The sequence below is a fragment of the Danio aesculapii genome, chromosome 25, assembly GCF_903798145.1.
Source record: "Danio aesculapii chromosome 25, fDanAes4.1, whole genome shotgun sequence".
NCBI lineage: Eukaryota > Metazoa > Chordata > Actinopteri > Cypriniformes > Danionidae > Danio > Danio aesculapii.
Genome location: NC_079459.1, coordinates 34,815,160 through 34,839,754, shown reverse-complemented (window position 1 = coordinate 34,839,754; position 24,595 = coordinate 34,815,160). Strand labels below are relative to the sequence as shown.

The 24,595-nt window shown below is 36.1% G+C and overlaps 1 protein-coding gene across 1 annotated transcript in view; it reads right to left on the bottom strand.

The window, feature by feature from the left end:
• Positions 1 to 11,406: 11,406 nt before the first annotated feature.
• Positions 11,407 to 24,595, bottom strand: part of kcnq1.2 (potassium voltage-gated channel, KQT-like subfamily, member 1.2) — a 203,050-nt gene continuing 189,861 nt past the window's right edge. Inside the window, exon 19 of the mRNA XM_056451540.1 lies at positions 11,407 to 11,650. Coding sequence (XP_056307515.1) covers positions 11,498 to 11,650 — 153 coding nt within the window. The 3' untranslated portion in view covers positions 11,407 to 11,497. The remainder of the gene's footprint in view (positions 11,651 to 24,595) is intronic.

The following is a 24,595-nucleotide window of genomic DNA, read 5'->3' as shown; positions in this document are numbered from 1 at the left end:
TTTCTGTGTGTGTGTGTCCTGACCCGTGACGTGGCTCTTCAACAGCTGTGTGTGTCCTCATGTCTGTGATTCTCCTGGATGGTCAAACCAGCAGCAGCAGTGAAGTGTTTCCAGCACACAAACACTCCTCACCAGTGCAGACGTTGGCTGTGTGTGTGCGCATGTTTGTGTTTATGTGCATATGTTAGTGTGCGTGTGTATTATTGTGCGCATGTGTGTCTGTGTATTTCTGAGCATATGTGTGCATGTGTGTGGACAGACAGGCGGGTCACTGCCGCTTAGTCAAACACACACCAGCCGCCGCTGCAACTGTTTTCTGCTATTTGTAGCACAGAAGAGGCGCAGCTGCACTCGTCTCTCGGCCCACACCTGTTCACAGCAATATCCACTTTCATTATTTCTCTGCTCTGCGGCCACAGGTGCGCAGTAATGGACACACGGCACAGCCTTTCAACAGGTCACACACACAGACACACGCTGTCCAGGAGGAGCTTTATAGTCAACTTCTGTTTGAGTAATCAGCCTGACATTGTACAGATCAGCGCTCTGATTATACACTACCTCATAAAAGTCTTGTCGTGGATCTCAGTTGTAAGAGCAGCAAATAATAACTTGACTTCTAGTTGATCATTTGGAAATGTGTCAGAAGGTTGATTTTTCTGAGGAATCATCTGTTGAGCTGCGTCCCAATCATCACAAATACTGCAGAAGACCTACTGGAACCAGCATGGACCAAAGATTCTCATCGAAATCAGTCAAGTTTGGTGAAGGAAAAATCATGGTTTGGGGTTGCATTCAGTATGGGGGCGTGTAAGAGATCTGCAGAGTGGATGGCAACATCAACAGCCTGAGGTATCAAGACATTTGTGCTGCCCATTACATTACAAACCACAGGAGAGGGTGAATTCTCCAGCAAGATAGCGCTCCTTCTCATACTTCAGCCTCCACATCAAAGCTCCTGAAAGCAAAGAAGGTGCTCCAGGATTGGCCAGCCCAGTCACCAGACATGAACATTATTAAGCATGTCTGGGGTAAGATAAAGGAGGCATTGAAGATGAACACAAAGAATCTTGATGAACTCTGGGAGTCCTGCAAGAAGGCTTTCTTTGCCATTCCAGATGACTTTATTAATCAGTGATTTGAGTCATTCAGAGATGTATGGATGCAGTCCTCCAAGCTCATGATGGAGTCAGACACAATATTCATTCTGTTTCCACTGCAGCATGACCACATATTCTATACTGGACATTATTGAAGGTTCAGAGACTTTCGTCTAAGCAGAGTCAGACCTTACTGTCCTAATGAAATCATTCAAAATCAAGGCCTGATCATATTTTATTGTGGTCAAATAAGCGTAATCTAGAGGTCTTTGCCTTTCATATAAGACACTTCTGATATCCAATGATCAACTAGAAGTCAAGTTATTATTTGTTGCTCCTAAAACTTAGATAGGAGACAAGACTTTTGTCAGGTAGTGTACAGTTGAAGTCAAAATTATTCGCCCAAATATTTTCCAAATGATGTTTAACAGATTCAGGAATTTTTCACAGTATTTCCTATAATATTTTTTCTTCTGAAGAAAGTCTTATTTGTTCTATTTCGATTTTTTTTTTAAATTCTTATAAAACCCATGTTGAGGTCAATATTATTATCCCCCTTTAGCAATATTTGTGCTGGATTGTCTACAGAACAAACCACTGTTATACAATGATTCGCCTAGTTAATTAAACATTTAAATAGCACTTTAAACAAATCCACTTCTAAATTGAGATTTTTGGACTATTATATCAGGCTTTACGGGGTTAATAATAGAGAAAGACTGAAATGTTTTCAGCCTTGAGAGGTTTAAAGCGATCAATCATCACCTGAGTGCTTATGTTCAACTTTGACCCTCGCAGACACAGATGTGTGTTTGAATCTCTAATGCTTTTCCTTCAAACACACACACACACACACACACACATGGAGGCTCTATAAAGGCTGACACTGACTACGTTTACATGGACATCAGTAATCAAATTACTTGCCTTAATCTGAATAACACAAGATGGCATAGTGGCTCAGTCGTTAGCACTGTCGCTTTACAGCAAGAAGGTCACTGGTTTGAGTCCCGGCTGGTCCAGTTGTCATTTCTGTGTGGAGTTTGCATGTTCTCCCCATGTTGGCGTGGGTTTCCTCTGGGTGCTCCGGTTTTATATCTTTTTCGATTTCTCCAGCTCGTCTGAACACGTTTCAGGCTCCAAACTATAATCATTAACACATGATGTGTGAATCAGGTGTTTTCATACACACACACGGCCGAAATGCAACACGATATTCTTAAATGCATGTTTTATTTACACCACAGTCTTCTGGAGCGAATGTTTACAACAGATCACAGTTTATCAGTCCATCAAACCATCAGCACTACATGGACATAAATAAGGCATCACTACAATATTTACATTGCTTTCTGCTTTATAAAACTGTACAGTCAGTGTCAGCAGCAGGAGTACAGCCCATATTTACAGGTACAGGACAAAAATAAGAGTTTATTCAGCCGAAACATTCACTTTCTTTCTGGTTTTTGTGAAACTGTTTTACACAAAATAAATAAAAATCTGTACAATAAACAAGTGGAGTACAATGTACTGTATTATTATGAAGAAATTATTTACTTTCCTTAAGCTTTTCAGTGCATTACGTTGTGATTTAGGGTTATTAAAACTGTTGTTATGGCAGAAAATGACTAGTAAATGATTTATCATTATATTATCAGTAAATTCAGAGTGTAAAGTTTGAAATATATTTGCATATATTTGTGTGAGACTGCATATAATCAAATATATTTTTTCATAAATAATAAACCTTTATGAATGTCATACAAATTGTTTTATATATTTACATTTACATTTAGTCATTTAGCAGACGCTTTTATCCAAAGCGACTTACAAATGAGGACAAGGAAGCAATTTACACAACTATAAGAGCAGCCGTGAACAAGTGCTATAGACAAGTTTCAGGTGTGTAAAGTCTAAGAAGCAAAGCATTAGAATTTTTTATTTATTTATTTATTTAGTTATTTATTAAGAGAGAGTACAGTTAGTGGTATAGCCAGAGAGGCAGTTACAGATTAGGAAGGAAAGTGGAGACTAAATAATTGAGTTTTTAGTGGTTTCTTGAAGACAGCAAGTGACTCTGCTGTTCTGATGTAGTTAGGGAGTTCATTCCACCAACTGGGCAGATTGAATGTGAGAGTTCAGGAAAGTGATTTCTTCCCTCTTAGGGATGGAACAACGAGGCGACGTTCATTCACAGAACGCAAGTTTCTGGAGGGCACATACATCTGCAGAAGCGAGAGCAGATAAGAAGGAGCAAAGCCAGAGGTCGCTTTGTAAGCAAACATCAGAGCTTTGAATTTGATGCGAGCAGCAACTGGCAGCCAGTGCAAACGGGTGAGTAGCGGAGTGATGTGCTCTTTTGGGTTCATCAAAGACCACTCGTGCTGCAGCGTTCTGAAGCAGCTGAAGAGGTTTGATAGAGTTAGCTGGAAGCCCGGCTAGTAGAGAGATCCAATAATCCAGTTTGGAGAGAACAAGAGCTTGAACAATAAGTTGAGCTGCATGTTCAGATAGGAAGGGTCGGACCTTTCTGATGTTATAGAGTGCGAATCTGCAAGATCGAGCAGTTCTAAAAATGTGGTCAGAGAAGTTTAGTTGGTCATCAATCGTTAATATATATAGGTTATATATTAATTGTTACTCATAAATAAAAATGTAATGTTATGTAAATAATATTTGTTTGTTTATATAATCATTTGTGGGGTGGGAGTGGGCTTAATATTAATTATTGATCAAGGATGCATTAAATTGATCAAAAGTGATAGTAAAGTTATATATTATCATCAATAGATATTTTCCGCCCCATAAATTCTATTTCAATTATTAATTTTGCTTTGGATTAGTCTCTATTTCAGAGGTCGCCACAGTGGAATGAACCGCCCACTATTCCAGCATATGTTTTGCGCAGTGGATGCCCTTCCAGAAGCAATCCAGTACTGGGAAACACCCATACACACACACACACACTCATACACTACGGCCAATTTAGTTAATCAATTCCCCTATATGTGTTTGGACTGTGGGGGAAACCGGAGCACCCGGAGGAAACCCACACTAACACGGGGAGAACATGCAAACTCCACACAAAAATGCACACTGACCCAGCCGGGATGTGAACCAGCGTCCTTCTTGCTGTAAGTTGAGAGTGCTAACCACTGAGCCACCGTGCCGCAATTATATTTCAAATAAATGTTATTTTTTGTTCTTTCAAAGTTAATTTAAATGAATCTACAAATAAAACTGTTGTTTTAAGTGATCATAATATGACATTATTTTTATAATAATTTTCATCAAATAAAAGTAACCTTGGTGAGCACTTAAAATGTTCTAAATGTTTATGTAAGATATGCTTATATGCTAATGTCTTTATAATTACTCTGTTTATTATTATTATTATCATCAATTAAATTACATTTTTATTTTAAATACAGCAATATACAACAGTTTCCTCTAAAATCAAAGTGATTTTACCGTGCCATACTCCCTGTAACACCCTCTGTGGCTTTTTTGCTTCCTGAAAACTCCTCAATATTAATTTTACAGCAGGCAATCAGCCAACAGAGGCGCATGTTTGCAGAACAGATCCAGCTTTCTCCTCAACAGTTCTGGTTCCCAGAAAAATGTCTTTTTTTTTAATCTCACTAACTACTTGTTTCTGCCAGCTCACCTCACCTTTCAGCATTTAATTATGGCGGCTGAGGAAAAACATGCAGAGATTCACATCTGAAAGGTGCTGCGAGGTAAAAAAAAATGCTATTGTGGGGCATTTGGGTTTCTGACAGATCCGCTGTTGGGAATTTTGGCTCTTTTCTCAACGTCAACAGTCGTGAATGGCCTCCTTTCTCAGCGCACTATTAAACTTCATTACAATCGATCACGGCTGTTTTGATATTTTGATAAGCTCCACCGCAGCCATACATCATTCATTCCCAGAGCGCATGTGATCCACCATTTCAGCCTTTTTGTTTTGCTTGCAAAAAATGACCAAAAACGGGTCTGAACGACACTCTTTAAATCCCTTGGGAACAGGGCCGGATTAACCAATGGGACTTATGGGCACAGGCCCAGGGGCCCGTGCGCTCTTGGGGCCCCTGCGAGGATAGGAAAAAAAAACCCAATTTCGGAGTGTCTTTTTAGGCTAAGTGCTAATAGTGCACCTAGTTGGAATAATCTATATTCACGGTTTCCGCGCATCAATGTCTGATTGACAGAGACAAGATTAGTAAAGAAAGTACCTTGTAAAGTGCACGCCAACATCTTTTGACGCGATCAATCATTAACTGGGTTTGAATCATAGACCGTAAAATATAAGGACGAAGCATCCTTGACGTCACCCATAGGTTTCTGAAGAGCGCAAAAGAAGCTACAAGTAGGCGTGGCCAACCGTCGCCATTTTGTTCGTGCGTCATCGCACCCACGGCGGGATACCAAACAAGGGCAAAGAGGTGGAGAGTGAGCGGAGCTACAGACACCTGCTGGCACTTTGCTTAGACCTGGCAGACAGACTTTACGTTGGGAGAAACGCTTGATACTTTATTACCTGCGACTCGTTTGTGTTCTGACCACATGTGTTTGGCTGTACACTATATCAATAAAGTGTTTAGACTTTTAAAAACACTGTTGTAATACATTGAGCCACTAAACTATGTTCTTATGACGTTTTTCTACAGGAGGAAAACGCGAAATACGTCCAAACACTTCAGATATAGTGTGTGTGTTAGTAAATGCAAGACTATTGATGAACTCCAAGCATAACACTGTTCGACAACGCTTCATATTTATAGCCTACAGCTAATCAATCTGTCACATTCTGGAGTGCTTTACAGCTCTAAAGAACAATATTAATGATAAATAATCTTAAATAAAACAAATACATTTATAGAGATGGTATATAAGTATATAACTTTACTCACATGGGAAACGGAGGCCACGTGAATGGTTTGTGAGCACAATTAAGTGCACACAGCATCCCATATCATCTGACAATTGTAAGAAATAAGTCCAAAAGGCAACTGACAGTGAAAAGCCACATAAAACAACACAAAAATACGATGAATATGCCGAGATCAGCAGCTAATCTGCCGGATTCAGCTGAGGTGAAGTGACGGTGACCAGCGAGACCTAGCTGTCACTCAAGTGGCCACGCCCTTAATTATGCAAACTTAATATAACCTAATATAACGGAAATGGTGAGTTATAAAAAAAATCCACCCCCCTCACAGTTGTCATGGAGGGTAATAATAGCTATATGAACCAAAATGGTTCTTTGTACCAGGCTGTAAACACCTTTTTTCTGCTGTAAAGTTGGCCATTCTAACAGTGGGCTAAATTGAAATTTGCTCTATTATGGAGCCAGGACTAGCGGAATTTTGATGAATAGCAGTTTCAGCTACTTCCGTATTGGCTTCCCGAGGGAGAGCGGGAGGTTGCCGCTTGGTTTGAATCCACCGTCTGCTCAACTCGTGCTACTTTTTCTCTCCCTATCACATATCAGATTGGAAATACATTTATTTTTAATAGGAAGGAAACATGATATAAAGTCACAATTGCCTCGTGGGTATTTAATAATGTTAACCTATTTCATATGTGTATAATATTCTATAAACAGTTATTTTCCACCTGGTGTTAAACCTTAGCAACATCTTAATAGAATTGATTTGTATATACAATGTTAGTCGTACAGAAGAAGACGTTATGGTAATGTTAGGTGAGTAAGCTAACCAGGAGGCTAACAGCAGCGCAGACAGGATTCATCGTGTTAGACAGAAAAAGGAGAGACAGAGGGAGAGAGAAAAAGGCCATGAAGAGGAGAGAAGAGGTATAGTGTGTGTGATTTCGGATACTTTTAGGTTTATAATCAAGCTGATCTATGCTGTTTGCCTGCTCTTCATCACGAGGAGAGGAGAGAAAATGGAGGAAGAGGAGGAGAGAGACAGTAAATCGTTAATAAGTGTGTATTATGAAAGACTCAGATTCATAGAACTGGATTGGAGAGGCATTGTGTGTTATATGCCATGCCAATAATATGCTTTATAAGAAGTTATACATTAAAAATACCCTTAAAAATTATAAGACAATGTGCCCAGAGGCCTCTGAATTCTTAATCCGGGCCTGCTTGGGAAAGAGTCATTCATTGATTTTTCAACTTATTTTGAATAATAAAGCTTTGTGAGGTTGCTAATCAACTTCATATGTTTAGTTGAACCCATATATGTCATAATTTTGAAAATAATCATGCTTATTAGCAGTATTTGATCAGAAAACTACATTACCCACAATGCTGTGCAGAATTCCACCAATCAGGGGGCTGGAGCGAATTAAATGTTTAGCCCCGCCCACTAACGTCTCTATATACAAACATAAAATTTACATTTGTATAGATACAACCAACAATTGATGATCAATAGTTTTATATTTTTACATCATCTGATTGATACATTTGCAGTGCATCATGGGATTGTAGTTCCTTCTCTCAATAAAGCAGCCAAGTTCACAAGCTTGTATTCTTTACTTCAAATTAAAGCTTGTAGTGTTGTGACTCTCTTCCTATCTGGTCTGTTTGGTTCATGACTAAACACTATTGGCTGTTGTTAAGGGGAGGAGCTACTCTATGCCCCGCCCTCTCCTTATATTTCAGTTCAGATTAAGTTAAACATCCATTCATTCATTTTCTTTTCAGCTTAGTCCCTTTATTAATCTGGGGTCGCCCCGGCGGAATGAACCACCAACTATTCCAGAGAAAAACTCCCCACAGGAATGCCAACTGACCCAGCTGAGGCTTGAACCAGCAACCTTCTTGCTGTGAGGCGATTGTGTTACCCACTGCACCACCGTGTTGCAGTTAAACATTGAATAAAAATGCACATTTAAAAATCACCAGTAGGTGGCAACAACACAAGAATATTTCAACAATTACCTCATTATAGCAATAAAAGGAGAATTAAAAAAAAAATGCCTATGCTTGATCAAAACAGGTCCAAAAGAAGGTGTTGCGATGTGGTCGCTAAGGTGCAGTAAACAAATAAACAAATGACTAAATAATCAAATAAATAAACACAGTGCATGCTCTTATTTATGCAAGAATAGTTGCATAGTTGACCAAAACTGTTCAGAAGAAGGCAGTTCTAGTCCTTCTGTATCTGTTGTCATGTTATTAGATTTTTTTCAAGTGGTTGTTACAGAGTTTTCATGGTTCCTATGTGGTCACCAAGGTGTTGGTATGTGGAAAAATAAATAAATAAATAAATAAATAAATGGGTGTCAAGGTGATGGAGTGGGTAGCACGATCGCATCACAGCAAGAAGGTCACTGGTTCAAGCCCCGACTGGGCCAGTTAGCATTTCTGTGTGAAGTTTGCATGTTCTCCCTGTGTTGGCGTATGTTTCCTCTGGGTGCTCCGGTTTCCCCCACAGTATAGGTGAATTGGGTGAGCTAAATTGTCCATTGTGTATATGTGTGAATGCAATGTGTTTGGGTGTTTCCCAATGTTGGGTTGCGGCTGGTGTAAAACATTTGCTGGATAAGTTGGCGGTTAATTCTGCTGTGGCGACCCCAGATTAATAAAGGGACTAAGCCGAAAAGAAAATGAATGAATGAATGAATGAATGAATAAATAAATAAATAAATAAATAAATAAATAAATGACTGCATTAATGTCAAAGTAAAAAAAAAAAATAGAATTGCAACTTTTTCTTTAACTTGCAAAAACCATCGATCAAAATGTATCCAATGGACAGTGTTCAATCCCTCATGCTGATCGCCGACCATAAAACCAATCCAATCATAAGAGGTGGCATCAAATAAATGAAAATCTACAATTCAGGCTAAATTCTGAATCTATAAAACCACTTTAAATAAATAAATAAATGAATAAATAAATGAATGAATGAATGAATAAATGAATAAATAAATAAACGAACAAATGAATGAATAAATGAATGAACGAATAAATGAATGAATGAATAAATAAATGAATGAACGAATAAATGAATGAATGAATGAATGAATAAATAAATAAACGAAAGAATGAATGAATAAATGAACAAAGGAATAAATGAATGAACGAATAAATGAATGAATGAATAAATAAATGAATACACGAATGAATGATTAAATGAATGGATGAATAAATAAATAAATAAATGAACAAATAAATGAATGAATGAACGAATAAATGAATGAATGAATGAATAAATGAATGAATGAATGAATGATTAAATGAATGAATGAATGAATGAATGAATGAATAAATAAATGAATGAATAAATGAATGAATGAACGAATAAATGAATGAATGAATGAATGAATAAATAAATGAATAAATAAATGAATGAATAAATGAATGAATAAATGAATGAATAAATAAATGAATGAATGAACGAACGAACGAACGAACGAACGAACGAACAAATAAATAAATGAATAAATGAATGAATGAATAAATAAATAAATAAATAAACGAACGAATGAATGAATGAATAAATGAATGAACGAATAAATGAATGAATGAATAAATAAATGAATGAATGAATGAATAAATAAATAAACGAACAAAGGAATAAATGAATGAACGAATAAATGAATGAATGAATAAATAAATGAATAAACGAATGAATGATTAAATGAATGAATGAATAAATAAATAAATAAATGAACAAATAAATGAATGAATGAACGAATAAATGAATGAATGAATAAATAAATGAATAAACAAATGAATGATTAAATGAATGAATGAATGAATGAATAAATAAATGAATGAATAAATGAATGAATAAATGAATGAATGAATAAATAAATGAATAAATAAATGAATGAATGAATGAATAAATGAATGAATAAATGAATGAATGAATGAATAAATGAACAAAGGAATAAATGAATGAACGAATAAATGAATGAATGAATAAATAAATGAATAAACGAATGAATGATTAAATGAATGAATGAATAAATAAATAAATAAATGAACAAATAAATGAATGAATGAACGAATAAATGAATGAATGAATAAATAAATGAATAAACGAATGAATGATTAAATGAATGAATGAATGAATGAATAAATAAATGAATGAATAAATGAATGAATGAACGAATAAATGAATGAATGAATGAATGAATAAATAAATAAATGAATAAATAAATGAATGAATAAATGAATGAATGAATGAATGAATAAATGAATGAATAAATAAATGAATGAATGAATGAATGAACGAACGAACGAACGAACAAATAAATAAATGAATAAATGAATGAATGAATGAATAAATAAATAAATAAATAAATAAACGAACGAATGAATAAATGAATGAACGAATAAATGAATGAATGAATAAATAAATGAATGAATAAATAAATAAACGAACAAAGGAATAAATGAATGAACGAATAAATGAATGAATGAATAAATAAATGAATAAACGAATGAATGATTAAATGAATGAATGAATAAATAAATAAATAAATAAATGAACAAATAAATGAATGAATGAATGAATGAATGAATGAATGAATAAATGAATGAATGAATGAATGAATGAATGAATGAATTAATAAATGAATGAATGAATGAATAAATAATTGAATAAATAAATGAATGAATGAACGAACGAACGAACGAACGAATAAATAAATGAATAAATAAATGAATGAATAAATGAATGAATGAATGAATAAATGAATGAACGATTAAATAAATGAATGAATGAATAAATAAATGAATGAACGAATAAATGAAGAATGAATAAATAAACAAATGAATGAACGATTAAGAGAATGAATAAGCGAATGAATGAATAAATAAATAAATGAATAAATGAATGAATAAATGAATGAATGAACAAATAAATCAATCAATCAATCAATCAATCCTGTTGTGGTTGGACTTTAATTAACCACAATCATCTCAAACAATGATGTTCAAATTCCACTGTGTCATGTCATTAGAATTCTTTTAGTGGTTGCTAAGGTGTTTTACATTGTTGCTATAAGGTCGCTAAGGTGTTGCTGGGTGGCATATAGTGGTACTACAGTGTTCTCACTTAAATAAATAAATAAATAAATAAATAAATAAATAAATAAATAAATAGCAGTGCATTCTTGTTTTGGTCAAAAAAGTTATTTACTTTTTCCTTTAGTTTGCAAAACCCATCCCTGCTCAATCAAAACGTGTCCACTAGACAGTTTTCAATCCCTCGTGCCGATCGCCGACCATTAAACCAACCCAACCAAATAGATGGCGTCCAAATAATGAAAATTCTCATCTCATCGCCATCTATGAAGCCACTTTCCGCTCGTCTGGCCACACTCATATGATGTTCAGAAAGGGTAATGGTCAGGCTCCTGGTTTGGGCCTGTGTTTGTTTCCCTCGGTGTTTGACTCTGTGAGCGCTTCATTGGGTCTCATCCATACTGACGCCCAGTCTCTTCATGACGGTGACCCGCGAGCTCAGCGGACTCGGCCTCTGGAGGAGCTCGGGTCTGGGCTGGAAATGCTCCAGCAGGATCTTCTGAATGTTCTCCAGCTTCACGTCCATCTGGAGCACCTGCCAACACAGATGGTTCACACAAGCTTATTTTAGTAAGCCATAACTAAAACTCAGATCATAAAGCATCACAGAATACAGTACAATGAATTAATTTGAGTTAAAGGGGACCTATTATGCGCTTTTTACAAGATGTAAAATAAGTCTCTGATGTCTCTAGAGAGTGTGTGTGAAGTTTCAACTCAAAATACCACACTAATAATGCTTTATAACTCTCTGAAACTGACCCTTGTAGGCTTTGATCCAAATTGTGGTGTTTTGGTGACTGTCGCTTTAAATTCAAATGAGATTGTGCTCTTTTAAAAAAGAGGGCGGAGCTACGGATTCCTATGTGTCAGCATAGTGGCAGATTCAAAAACAAGACTAAAGTCCTTTACTAATGAGAGAGGGATGGTCACTAGTGGGCGGGGCTTTCCCCTCTGATGACACGTACAAAGGGAGAATGTCAATCAAAGTGTTTCTGCAGACTGTTTATCAAGTCTGATTATAACAAATACAATTAATACATTTTAATTACCATTAGAAGCTGCTTATATTCACAGACTGCTGACACACTTCTGTTTAAACCCCTTATAAAAGTAATTTTTATAGGTAAAATTTTACAGGTCTTCTTTAATCTGTTTACTAACACGAACAAACAATGAACATTACATTTATTCCAGTATTTATTGGTGTTAGTTAATGTTGATTAATGAAAAATAAAGTTCATTGTTGATGCATTTTAACTCTCAGTTAATAATGCATTAGTAAATGTTATAAAATTAGACTATTATTAAATGCTGTTCATGTTAGTAAATAAATTAACTACCTTATTGTGAAGCGTGACCTAAACATGCTGGTCAAAAAACATTTTCGCTAATGTAAATAATAATAATAATAAAATCATGCTTGGGTCGTTTTGTCAGTTTTGCAATAAAATCAAAACCTAAAATAACCTAAACTAGCAATAGTCACTGAAAAAACACCTGAAATAAAACAGTATTTAGCAAAAACTTAAATTACTTTTTAAATGAAAATCTTAGCTGTGATTGTTTTGAGAAACACCAGTAAATGCAGTAGAAGCAGATGCAGATGCAGACTATCGTCATTTGTCCAAAAATTTAAACCAGGCATGTTTAACTATCATTAACGCAAAGGGTTTTGTCTTGATTATTTCTGATTTCTTACTTTGTATTTGTTTTAGCTGCATATTTCTGGTTTTGGGTTCAGTGTTTTTTCAAACTACACTGAAAAAAGTGTTGCATGCAAACCTGTTGCAAACAATTTATTTGTGTTGAATTTAAACAAACTAATTAAATTTAACAATGTTCAACTTAATTTGTTTGTTTAAATTCAACACAAATAAATAGTTTACAACCCCTTAACGTAAAAAAATTGAGTAAATCCAAGGAATCATCTTTGAATAATTTTTTCAGTGTATAATTTCACTTAAGAGCTTTGCACAAGAGTAAATGTAAGCGGTGGAAGAACTAAACTTTGCTTTGGTCAAAAAGAGACATGTAAAATTTTGTTATTGTAAAATATTTACTGTAAAATTTATGGTAACTTGCTTGTAATTTTGGTTGCCAGGATGACTTTAAATTTACAAGCGCACTGTAAATTAATTATTACAATTTACTGTATTGTATTATAAAAATACAGCACAATTGTAATTTTTAGTTTACAGCGCGCTTATGAATTTACAGTCTTACTGGCAACCAAAATTGCCAGTATGTTACTGTAAATTTTACATTATTATTTTTTTAGGGGGTGGGGGGAATTACTAAAATTACTAAAACTGAAACTAAATATATAAAAAGTAAATAAAAAAAGTGTCCACAAAATAAAAACTAAACAAAACCACTAATGAAATGAACAAAATCTAAACTGAAGTGAACAGCAAACTCAAAAATAAAGCATCATTTAAACATTAATATTAATTTAAAAACACTGTTGCACACAATCCAGTCATGTCGTCCCAATGCAAATCGATTGAGTCAACTCAATGGTTTTTACAATTTTAAGTGGATTGAACAAAAAACAATTACATTTTCTAAAAAAAAAAAAAAAAACCTCAAGAATTGTGTTGTTTCAGCTCATTTTAAGTGAGTAGTTAAAACAAGCAGCAAAAATCTATATTTTTGAGTGCTGGTGGTACAGTTTAGGGCTGCAGAATCTGGCCTCGGAGGGTTAATCCGTGAACAATCAGCATTGTGCTCCAGTAAGGCACTTAACCTCAGGTTACGACACAGATTATTTAACCCTCAGAGTCTGAAAATCAGGCTCAAATGCTTTCATTGTGTCCAAGCAGTGCCGGGAGCTCAGATTATTTCCAACAAAGCACTACTTTTAAAGAGTGTTACTTATTTAAAGGCATAAAAAGTCATTGCTGAATGTCTTGGAGACTTTTTCATTTAGTTTTTGCAAACTTTTGCTTTTCATTACTGTAATTTTCTAAGGAAAGGTACACGGGAATATAATGTTTATCTAAAAATAAAAATCATAATTTTACATATACTGCAAAAACCCAGCCGCAACCCAGTACTGGGAAACACCCATACACACTCATACACTACGGCCAATTTAGTTTATTCAGTTCCTGTATAGTGCATGTGTTTGGACTGTGGGGGAAACAAGAGCACCCAGAGGAAACCCACGCCAACACTGGGAGAACATGCAAACTCCACACAGAAATGCCAACTGGCCCTGCCGGGACTCGAACCAGCGACTTTCTTGCTATGAGGCGACAGTGCTAACCACTGAGCCACCATGTCGCCCTTTTATTTATGATTTAATTCAATTAATATTATCACACAACACTAACACAACAAGACAAGAGAGCATAATATCTTCCGTTTTTGCGTTGAAATATGACATGTACATATTCTGAAAAACAAAACGACCCAATCATGATACTGTAAAACATATGCTGGAATAGTTGGCGGTTCATTCCACTGTGGCAATCTCTGAAATACAGACTAAACCGAAGGAAAATGAATGAATTGTGCTGTGTTTTAACTATAAATAACCTCAAAACCAAATGTCTGTTGGTTTTAAAGGTCAAATGCAGGTGACAACATTAATCCAACATGGCGATTCAACATAATGTGACATGAACACATATTCCCAGCACAGCCTCTCACACACAAGTGTTTTTCTTTCAGAATGGGTCATTCATTACAGACGGCCACTTAAACCGGCCGCTTTATGAGCACAAAACAAAAACAGGCCGTCGGGAACGTCAGAGAAACGCCAACGCCAGTCTGAGCTCAACAGAGCGGCGTTTTACAGCGAGCCGACAGAAATATATTTTCATAAAGAGAAGGAACATTCACTGCCTGTTAGGGGGGAAGTATAAATCTGCACCATAAACATGTCATTGATAATCTAGGGCATTATCTGCATTCCCCAGCGGCGCAGCGCTCAGATGAGGCATTCCTCTGGAGCGGGCTGACCCGTGGAGACCCTGAAAAAACAACACTAAACTCCAGCAGAACTGGACAGGGGGACGCTCCAAACTACATCAACAAATCTGAGCACAGACCGCCGAGGTGCAAACATGGAAATACACAGATTTTTCTAAATTCACATATAGTTTATTTACATTCAGGTTTAGGTCAAGTCAACTAATCGCTTTTAAAGCAACGAGTTTGCTCACTTTTTGTTAGATCAACTAATTATAAAAGCAACAGGTTTACTCAAATTCTTAAAAGTAGATCAACTAATTTGTTTATTAGTCAACTAATCACCTTTAAAGCAATGGGTTTGTGCACGTTTTTATATAAAGTCAATTAAAAGCTTTAGAAGCAATGGGTGTACTTACTTTTTAACCCTCTGGAGTTTGAGGTGATTTTGGGGCCCCTAAGATGTTTTGACATGGCCTAACATTTGTGCTTATTTCAGCTACTTATAACATAGTATTGGCCAACATGTTTTTTTTTTTTTGTATTCGGCACAAACTGAGCTACAATAATATGTGAGAAACATTTATGCTTGCGTTTTTGAGGAAAAAAAAAGTTTGCGTGGTTAGTAGGTTTTGGAGGAAAAATTGTAGCTGAAATAAAGTCCAAAAGACACACTGAATTGTCCTGAATAAAATTGTTGAGTAACGAGCAACCCAGGCTTATTCCGAAAACGTAGTCCCGCGGAAGTTTCTGGAGACCGCGAAATACGTCCCGGGACGTACGTATTTTTGCAGTTTTTGGTGTTCGCGAATCCGCAAGAGGCCGCTGTGTGCGCTTTTTCGCATCTCAAACGTCTCCCGCGCCGTTCTCGCGTAAACCCACCAGAGACCGCTGTCGAACGACCGTCTGTCTGTCCGACTGGCTGGATGATTGACTGGGCGACCGACCCACCCTCCTCCTTCCCTGAACCCAACCAATTTTACCCATTGACCCGCCCATCCGCCCACTTACTTCCCTGAACCCAACCAACAATTTACAAAAGCCATCCAGAAAAAGAAAAGCCCTCGTCTGATTTTTACCACATTCTCACCCCATTATGAACTCGTTCACTTTTTTTCTTGGATTCTGTTTTAGTCTTACCTGATTTCTGGAACCGCTCTTCCCCGGACTCGAACCCGGTCGTCGTCATTAGCTCCTCTCTGCGTCTCAAATCCACCGACGCACAGGATGAGCTAACCGGACAAACTGGTTGCGGCGGGAAAGCCCTCCACACGAAGGTAAGCGGTCAGCCAGTAAGCGCTGAGAGGAACGGCGTCATACCGCCCCGCAGCGTTCGCTTAAAAAAATGAAATGCAGCCATACGTACCTCCGGCTACATAATTCGCGGTCTCCAGAAACGTCCGCGGGACTACATTTTCAGAATGAGCCTGGGTTGGTAACTAGTCTTGTAGGCTAGAATATTTACTTCACAGTTATGTGAAAATTATTCTGTTCTCTCATTCAAAGAACACGTGGGAGTTACATTTTGAAAAGTCTGTTTTGGGTCAACACAGCTGTATGGGTGGGAATGAAAATGGTCAATGGTAATTCACACCTGGAGAGACAAAAGATACTCCCCCACTGGCTAATGTTCACCCATCAAGGGCACCTTGATGTTAAGTCAATTAATCACTTTAAAAGCAAGGTCAAGTAATTGGTTGCAACTTGTTGCTATTAAAATTAACTTGTTGAGTTTACTTAAAACTGAGTAAACGCATTGCTTTTAAAGCGATTAGTTGACTTTACTTAAGTGAGTAAACTTGTTGCTTTAAACGTCATTAGTTGACTAAAACCAATTCATTGACTTTGCTTTTACTCACTTAAGTAAAGCCAAAAAATAACTTTAAAATTAAAGAGTTTACTTACTTTGTAAATAAAGTAAACTAATCATTTTAAAAGAAAAGTCAACTAATCGGTTTATAAGTCAACTAATTGCTTTAAATGCAACAGGCTTACTCACTTTGTAAAGTCAACTACTCACTAAGTCCAATAATTGCTTATGTCAACTAATCACTTCGAAATCAACAAATTTACTCACTTCTTAAGTAAAGTCAACGGGTTTACTCATACTGTTTTTTTTTAAAGTAATGACTAATCATTTAACAAAACAACACCAAACTCCAGCAAAAGTCAGCTCTCTGAGGAAAGGAAGAGGCTCAAAACACCACCAATAAAACTGAGCAAAACTGCTGAGGTGCAATGATAAAAATATTGAATTAACGAATCATTCTTTATTGATGCAAATATGTCTGGCACAATGCTTCAGGACTTAAATGCCAACTTGTATATGATGCACGCATTTATATTTTATATATATAAAAGTAGGCCAAAATGTTTTTTTTGTTGTTTTGTTTTGTTAGATACACCATTTTTTTTTGAATACTTCAGGAGGATAGCGCTACTTCTCATACTTCAGCCTCCACATCAAAGTTCCTGAAAGCAAAGATGGTCAAGGTGTTTCAGGATTGGCCAGCCCAGTCACCAGACATGAACATTATTGAGCATGTCTGGGGTAAGATGGAGGAGGCATTGAAGAATAATCCAAAGAATCTTGATGAACTCTGGGAGTCCTGCAAAAACGCTTTCTTGATGTATGGATGCAGTCCTCCAAGCTCATGATGGAGTCAGACACAATATTCATTCTGTTTCCACTGCAGCATGAGCACATATTCTATACTGGACATTACTGAAGGTTCAGAAACCAGACTTTAGTCTAAGCAGAGTCAGACCTTACTGTCCTAATCAAATCATTAATAATCAAGGCTTGATCATATTTTATTGTGGTCAAATAAGTGTAATCTATAGGTCTTCGCCTTTCATAAAGCCACTTCTGATATCAAATGATCAACTAGAAGTCAAACTTGAATAGGCAACAAGACTTTTGTCAGGTGTAATCATTTAGAAAAGAAAGTTTCTTAAATACTTCAGCACTGCTACATACTGTAGTAGTAAATAGTTTCTCTCTATGAGTGCCAACTGGATCATCTCCTCTGCTTCCTTTGAGCTGACTATCTATCATGGTTAAGTCAATAATCATCTCCCCCAAAAGAAGAGCTTTATCTTTATGAGCTGTGTGAAGAACAACACACTCTGTTCATTCAGTGTGCAGATAAGAGCTCTTCAGCGGGTCTGGATGAGCAGCCGTTGATGAAGCGTGTGTTTGTTTTGAATCGGCCCAATACACTCCATTTCTGCTGTGTCAGATTGAAGGGCTGGAGTGCCGCCAGTGCTTTAAAATCACACACAATGCTGGAGAAACCGCTGAGCATCCGGTAAAGTGCTGCTCTGAGACGGTAAACATGAGTCTAAAAGCAGATGCTCATTCATAAAGACTACAAACAGACCATTATGCAAATTAGATGATCTGTAGATGTCTATACAAATATACATCCATCCATCATTCTATTCATCAATCCACCTATTTATCCATCCATCCATTCATCAAACTATCATTACATCCATCCATCCCTCCATCCAACAATCTATCCATTCATCCATCTGTTTATTCATCTCCATATCAATCGATCAAATCCATCTCAAACTATTCATCCATCAATTTATTTATTCAATCTATCAGTCCATCCATCCCTCTATTCATTTATCAATCCATTTCTAAATCCCACTACCAATCCTTCCATCCCTCCATCCATATCAGTCCATCCATCCCACCATCACTCTATTCATTTATCCATCCATTCATCATACTATCATTGCATGCATCCATCCCTCCATCCATCAATTTATCTATTCATCCATCCTACCATCAGTCCATCCATCAATCTACTCATTCATTATTCCATCCTTCCATTCATTTATACATCACACTATCAACCCATCAACCCATCCATCCGTTCATCTACCCATGCATCATCCATCAATCTATCTATGCATCTATTCATCATACTGTCATCCATCCATTTATTCATCACACTCTCAATCCTTCCACCCCCCATCCATCAATCTTTCCATCCATTCCTCCATCCATCCATTCATCCCACTGTCAATCCATTCATTTATCCATCCAACCATTCATCATACTATCATTCCATCGATCCATCCATCCCACTATCAGTCCATTCATCTTTCTATCCATCCATCCAATCAATCTTTCCATCCATCAATCAATATATCTGTCCACCTATTCATCATACTATCAGTCCATCCACCAATCCATTCATCCATCCGTCTTTTAATTTATTCATACCACTATCAATCCATCTATCCCTTCATCCATTAATCAATCAATCCATCCATTCATCATTCTATCAGTCCATCTATCCGTCTATCCATCAATCTATCCATCAATCTATCAATCCATCCATCCATCCATCCATCATATCAGTCCATCCATCAATCTACTCATTCATACATCCATCAATCCATTCATTCATCACAATATCAATCCATAATCCCTCCATTCATTTGTCCATCCATCCATTTATCCATCATTTATCACACTATCAATCCATCCATCCATCCATCCATCCATCCATCCATCCATCCATCTTAACTATTCAACCATCCATCAGTTCATTTATTCATCAATCTGTTATTCATCAATTCACCTAATAAATCAGTCCACCCATAACAAACCATCTATTCATCCATCAATCTATTCATCAATCCATCCATTCATCTATCTGTTCCATTTCCATCAATCCATTCACTTACCAATCTGTCTATTCATCAACCTATCGATCCATTCATATCACTCATCATTCACTTATCAATCTTTTCATCCATATCAATCTATCCATTCATCAATCCATCCATCCACTTATCAATCCATCCATATCAAACAATCTATCCATCCATCCACTTGTCAATCTATTATTCATCCATCCATCCATCTCAAACTATCCATCCATCCATCCATCCATCCATCCACTTATCAATCCATCCATATCAAAGTATTCATCCATATAAATCTATCCATTCATTCATATATCCATTCATCCATCCATCAAACTATTCATCCATCCACCTATCAATCCATCCATCCACCCACCCGTCCATTCACTTATCATTCTCTCCATTCATCCATAACAATCTATCCATCCAAGCATATCAAACTATTCATTCATCCATTATCTATCCATCATTGATTTGATTATAAAGCATGTTTGGCATGTTGTCCTGGGAGAGAGCCCTGAGCTCATAAGCTCCTCGAGTCCGGGGCTCCATGCTATTGCAAGGCGAGAGGGGAGTTTGAGCTCAGGTAGATCCCGAGAACTCCCCCGCTGTAATAACCAGTGAACAGCCAGTGATTGCTCTTGAGAGATAACCGTTTACTAGAAGCATGTCTATAGTGCCGGTTTGGATTAGTCAATTAACTTATGTTGCATGTTTTTGGACGGTGGGAGGAAACCGGGGAACTCGGGGGAAACCAACGTGAGCACGGGGAGAAATGCAAACTGCTGGTTTGGTAAAGCCTGGAACCAGAGACGTTCTTGCTGTGAGGCAACAGTGCCAAGCACTGGGCCACTGTGTCACCCATCTAAGAAGGAGGAGTAGGGGTGGATGGGGGGATTCTTCAAAACAAAGATAGCAGTGGTACATAACCCAGGGTATTTGTTGTAGCTTAAGAGTCGTCTGATTGGTGCATTGTGAATTGGATAATGCGGATCCAGCCGCTAGCAATCATAAGCACGTGATCCTCTCGAAATTAGTTTATAAATAAACTTCACTTATCAATCTATCTATCCATCCCTCCATCTATCTGTTTATTTATTTCTTGTTTATGTTGTTGTTGATCTTTCTTCATCTATTCACGTTCACTATAACCTCTTTCATTTAATGTTTCTTTTCTCTGTTTCTTCTATCCAGTTTTCCCTTTATTTTCATCTTCTTTCATTCATTCGCTCTGCCCACTCTCACTGTTGATTCAACCAAATCCTTCCGATTTACTTCTTTTATCCATCTTTTTTTTTGCTTCTGCCACTCTTCCACCTACTATATTTCTCTCTCTACATTCCTCCTCTCGCTGTCCTTCTACAGTCTTTCTATTTTTTTCCAAACACAAAGAACATATTGTATCTGCCAACCCTAAACGGACTCATTCATCTTGGCTAAAGGGCGTTGCTGTGAATCCGAACACACCCGCTCAGGTCCCTAAAACACACATTCAACACTTCACATTCAACCTGTCCTGGATGCTTCTGCAAAGAGAAATTAATTAGGAGCTCAACTAATCTCTAATTTTTACATCCTCACAAGCAGTTTCTACAATGATGTTGAACTGCTAAAGTGTTCTGGGTGATTGCTAGAGTGCACAAATCCTGCATGACTACTATAACACCACCAGACTTGGATAGTAATTAACTGTATGTGATCTGGATTATGTAATCAGATTTTAAAAGCAAGTACTTGCAAAGTAATCTAAATGTAATCCAAAAGCAGAAAGATAATGTTACCACAAAAGTAATCTAAATGTAATCCAATAGTAGTCAGATTATGCTGCCATAAAAGTAATCTAAATGTACTCAAAGGTAGTCAGATTACAGTATGTTGCCATTAAAAAAGATCTAAATGTAATCCAAAAGTAGTCAGATAACAGCATGTTTCCATCAAAGTTATCAAAATTTAATCCAAAGGTAGTCAGACTACAGTATGATGCCATTAAAAAAAATCTAAAGGTAATCCAAAAGTAATCAGATTGCAGTATGTTGTCATAAACGTAATCTAAATGTAATTCAAAAGTAGTCAGATAACAGTATGTTTCCATCAAAGTAATCTAAATGTAATCCAAAAGTAGTCAGATTATGGCACCATAAAAGTAATCTAAATGTAATCCAAAAGCAGACAGATAATGTTACCACAAAAGTAATCTAAATGTAATCAAAAAGTAGTCAGATTATGGTGTCATAAAAGTAATCTAAATGTAATCCAAAAGCAGACAGATAATGTTACCACAAAAGTAATCTAAATGTAATCAAAAATTAGTCAGATTATGGTGTCATAAAAGTAATCTAAATGTAATCCAAAAGCAGACAGATAATGTTACCACAAAAGTAATCTAAATGTAATCCAATAGTAGTCAGATTATGGTGCCATAAAAGTAATCTAAATGTACTCAAAGGTAGTCAGACTACAGTATGTTGCCATTAAAAAAATCTAAAGGTAATCCAAAAGTAGTCAGATTGCAGTATGTTGTCATAAAAGTAATCTAAATGCAATTCAAAAGTAGTCAGATAACAGTATGTTTCCATCAAAGTAATCAAAATTTTATCCAAAAGTAGTCAGATTATGGTGCCATAAAAGTAATCTAAATGTAATCCAAAAGCAGACAGATAATGTTACCACAAAAGTAATCCAAATATAATCCAATAGAAGTCAGATTATGGTGCCATAAAAGTAATCAAAATGTACTCAAATGTAGTCAGATTACAGTATGCTGCCATAAAAAAATCTAAATGTAATCCAAAAGTAGTTTGATTGCTGTATGTTGCCATAAAAGTAATCTAAATGTAATCCAAAAGTAGTCAGATAACTGTATGTTTCCATCAAAGTAGTAAAAATTAAATCTAAAAGTAGTCAGATTATGGTGCCATAAAGGTAACCTAAATGCAGTCCAAAAGCTGTCAAATTATGTTACCATGAAATTTATCTAAATTTATCTAAAAGCAGTCAGACTGTGATGGCCTAAAAGTAATCGTAATGTAATCAGAAAGTAGTCAGATTATGTTGTCATAAAAGTAATCTAAATGTAATCCAAAAGCGGTCAGATCGTGATACCATAAAGGTAATCTATATTTTATCCAAAAGTAGTCCGATTAAGAAGTCATAAAGTAATCTAAATGTAATCCAAAAGTAGTCAGATTGTGTTACCTCAAAATTCACCTAAATGTAATCCAAAAGTAGTCAGATTACAGTATGTTGCCATAAAAGTAATTTAAATGTAATGCAAAAGTAGTCTGATTACTTTCCCCTTAAAATAATATAAATGTAATCCAAAAGTTGTCAGATTACCTTCACATAAAGGTGCAATCTTAGAGATTATATTACTTACTATAAATTTTATCATGCAACTTGTAATTAGTAACTGATTACATTTCAAAAGTAATCCACCTCGATCTTAACACCACTTTAAGAGATTGTTCAGTATTGTGCACACTTTGAAATGATTTTTTAATAACTTTTGGCTAGCAGTGTGTTTATCTGGGTCCTTGAAGTCATGTGATACGAGGACTGCTGTCTGGAACACATGCAGAAACACAGACAACAAGACTGATAACACTAAACATGCTCTTCATCTGCGCCACCAGTTAAAGACACAATTAAAAGTGCTGTTTAACAGAGCAAGGACATTTTTCACAGTATGTCCAATTATATTTTCTTCTGGGGAAAGTCTTCTTCTATTTTCTATTTATATTTTCTTCTAGCTTTTAAGTTTGGCTGGAATAAAAATAGTTTTTAATTTTTTATGATAAATTATAAAGTTTTTATATTATTAGCCTCCTTAAGAATTCATTTTTCAGACTGACTTCAGAACAAACCACTGTTGTTCAATTACATGCCTAGTTAACCTAATTATCCTAAAGAAGCCTTTAAATGGCATTTTATCATCCATCAATATCTAATCGTATCATTCATCCATCCATCATTATATCAATCCATCTATCCAAATTTGTTCACTCCTATCCTTTGATCCAAAATGCATCATTCTATCTATTAATCTAGTTTTAGCATTCAATCTATCCATATTTTATAATTTTATCCATCTATCCATTTGTCCATCCATCTATCTACTTTTTTCATTCCATTCATCCATCCATCCATCCATCCAAAAAGTTTTATCATTAAATCTACCCATATTTTATCAATATATTTATCCCTCCATCCATGCACTGTTTAATCTTTTAATCTGTCTATTTGTTATTATTTTATCCATCCATCCACTGTTTTATCATTCCATCCATCCGTCTGTTTGTCCATCCACTGTTTTATCATTCCATCATTCCATCCATCCTCAAAACCAACCATCCATCATTTCATTATTCAATCCATCCATCCATCATTTTATCATTCCATCCATCATTTTACTATTCCATCTGTTCATCCATCCATCCATGCAATAATTTATCATTTCACCCATCCATAATTTTTAATATTCCATCCATCCATCCATCCATCCATACATCCATCCATCCATCCAGTGTTTTATCATTCCATCAATCCATCCATCCATCCATCCATCCATCCATCCAATGTTTTTTCCATTCCATTTGTTCATCCATCCATCCATCCATCCATCCTTCCATCCATGCAATAATTTATCATTTCACCCATCCATCATTTTATCATTCCATCCATCCATCCATCCATCCATCCATCCATCCATCCATCCATCCATCCATCCATCCATCCATCCATCCATCCATCCAATGTTTTACCATTCCATTTGTTCATCCATCCATCCATCCAAATTTTACCATTCCATTTGTTCATACATACATCCATCCTTCCATCCATGCAATAATTTATCATTTCACCCATTCATCATTTTATCATTCCATCCATCCAT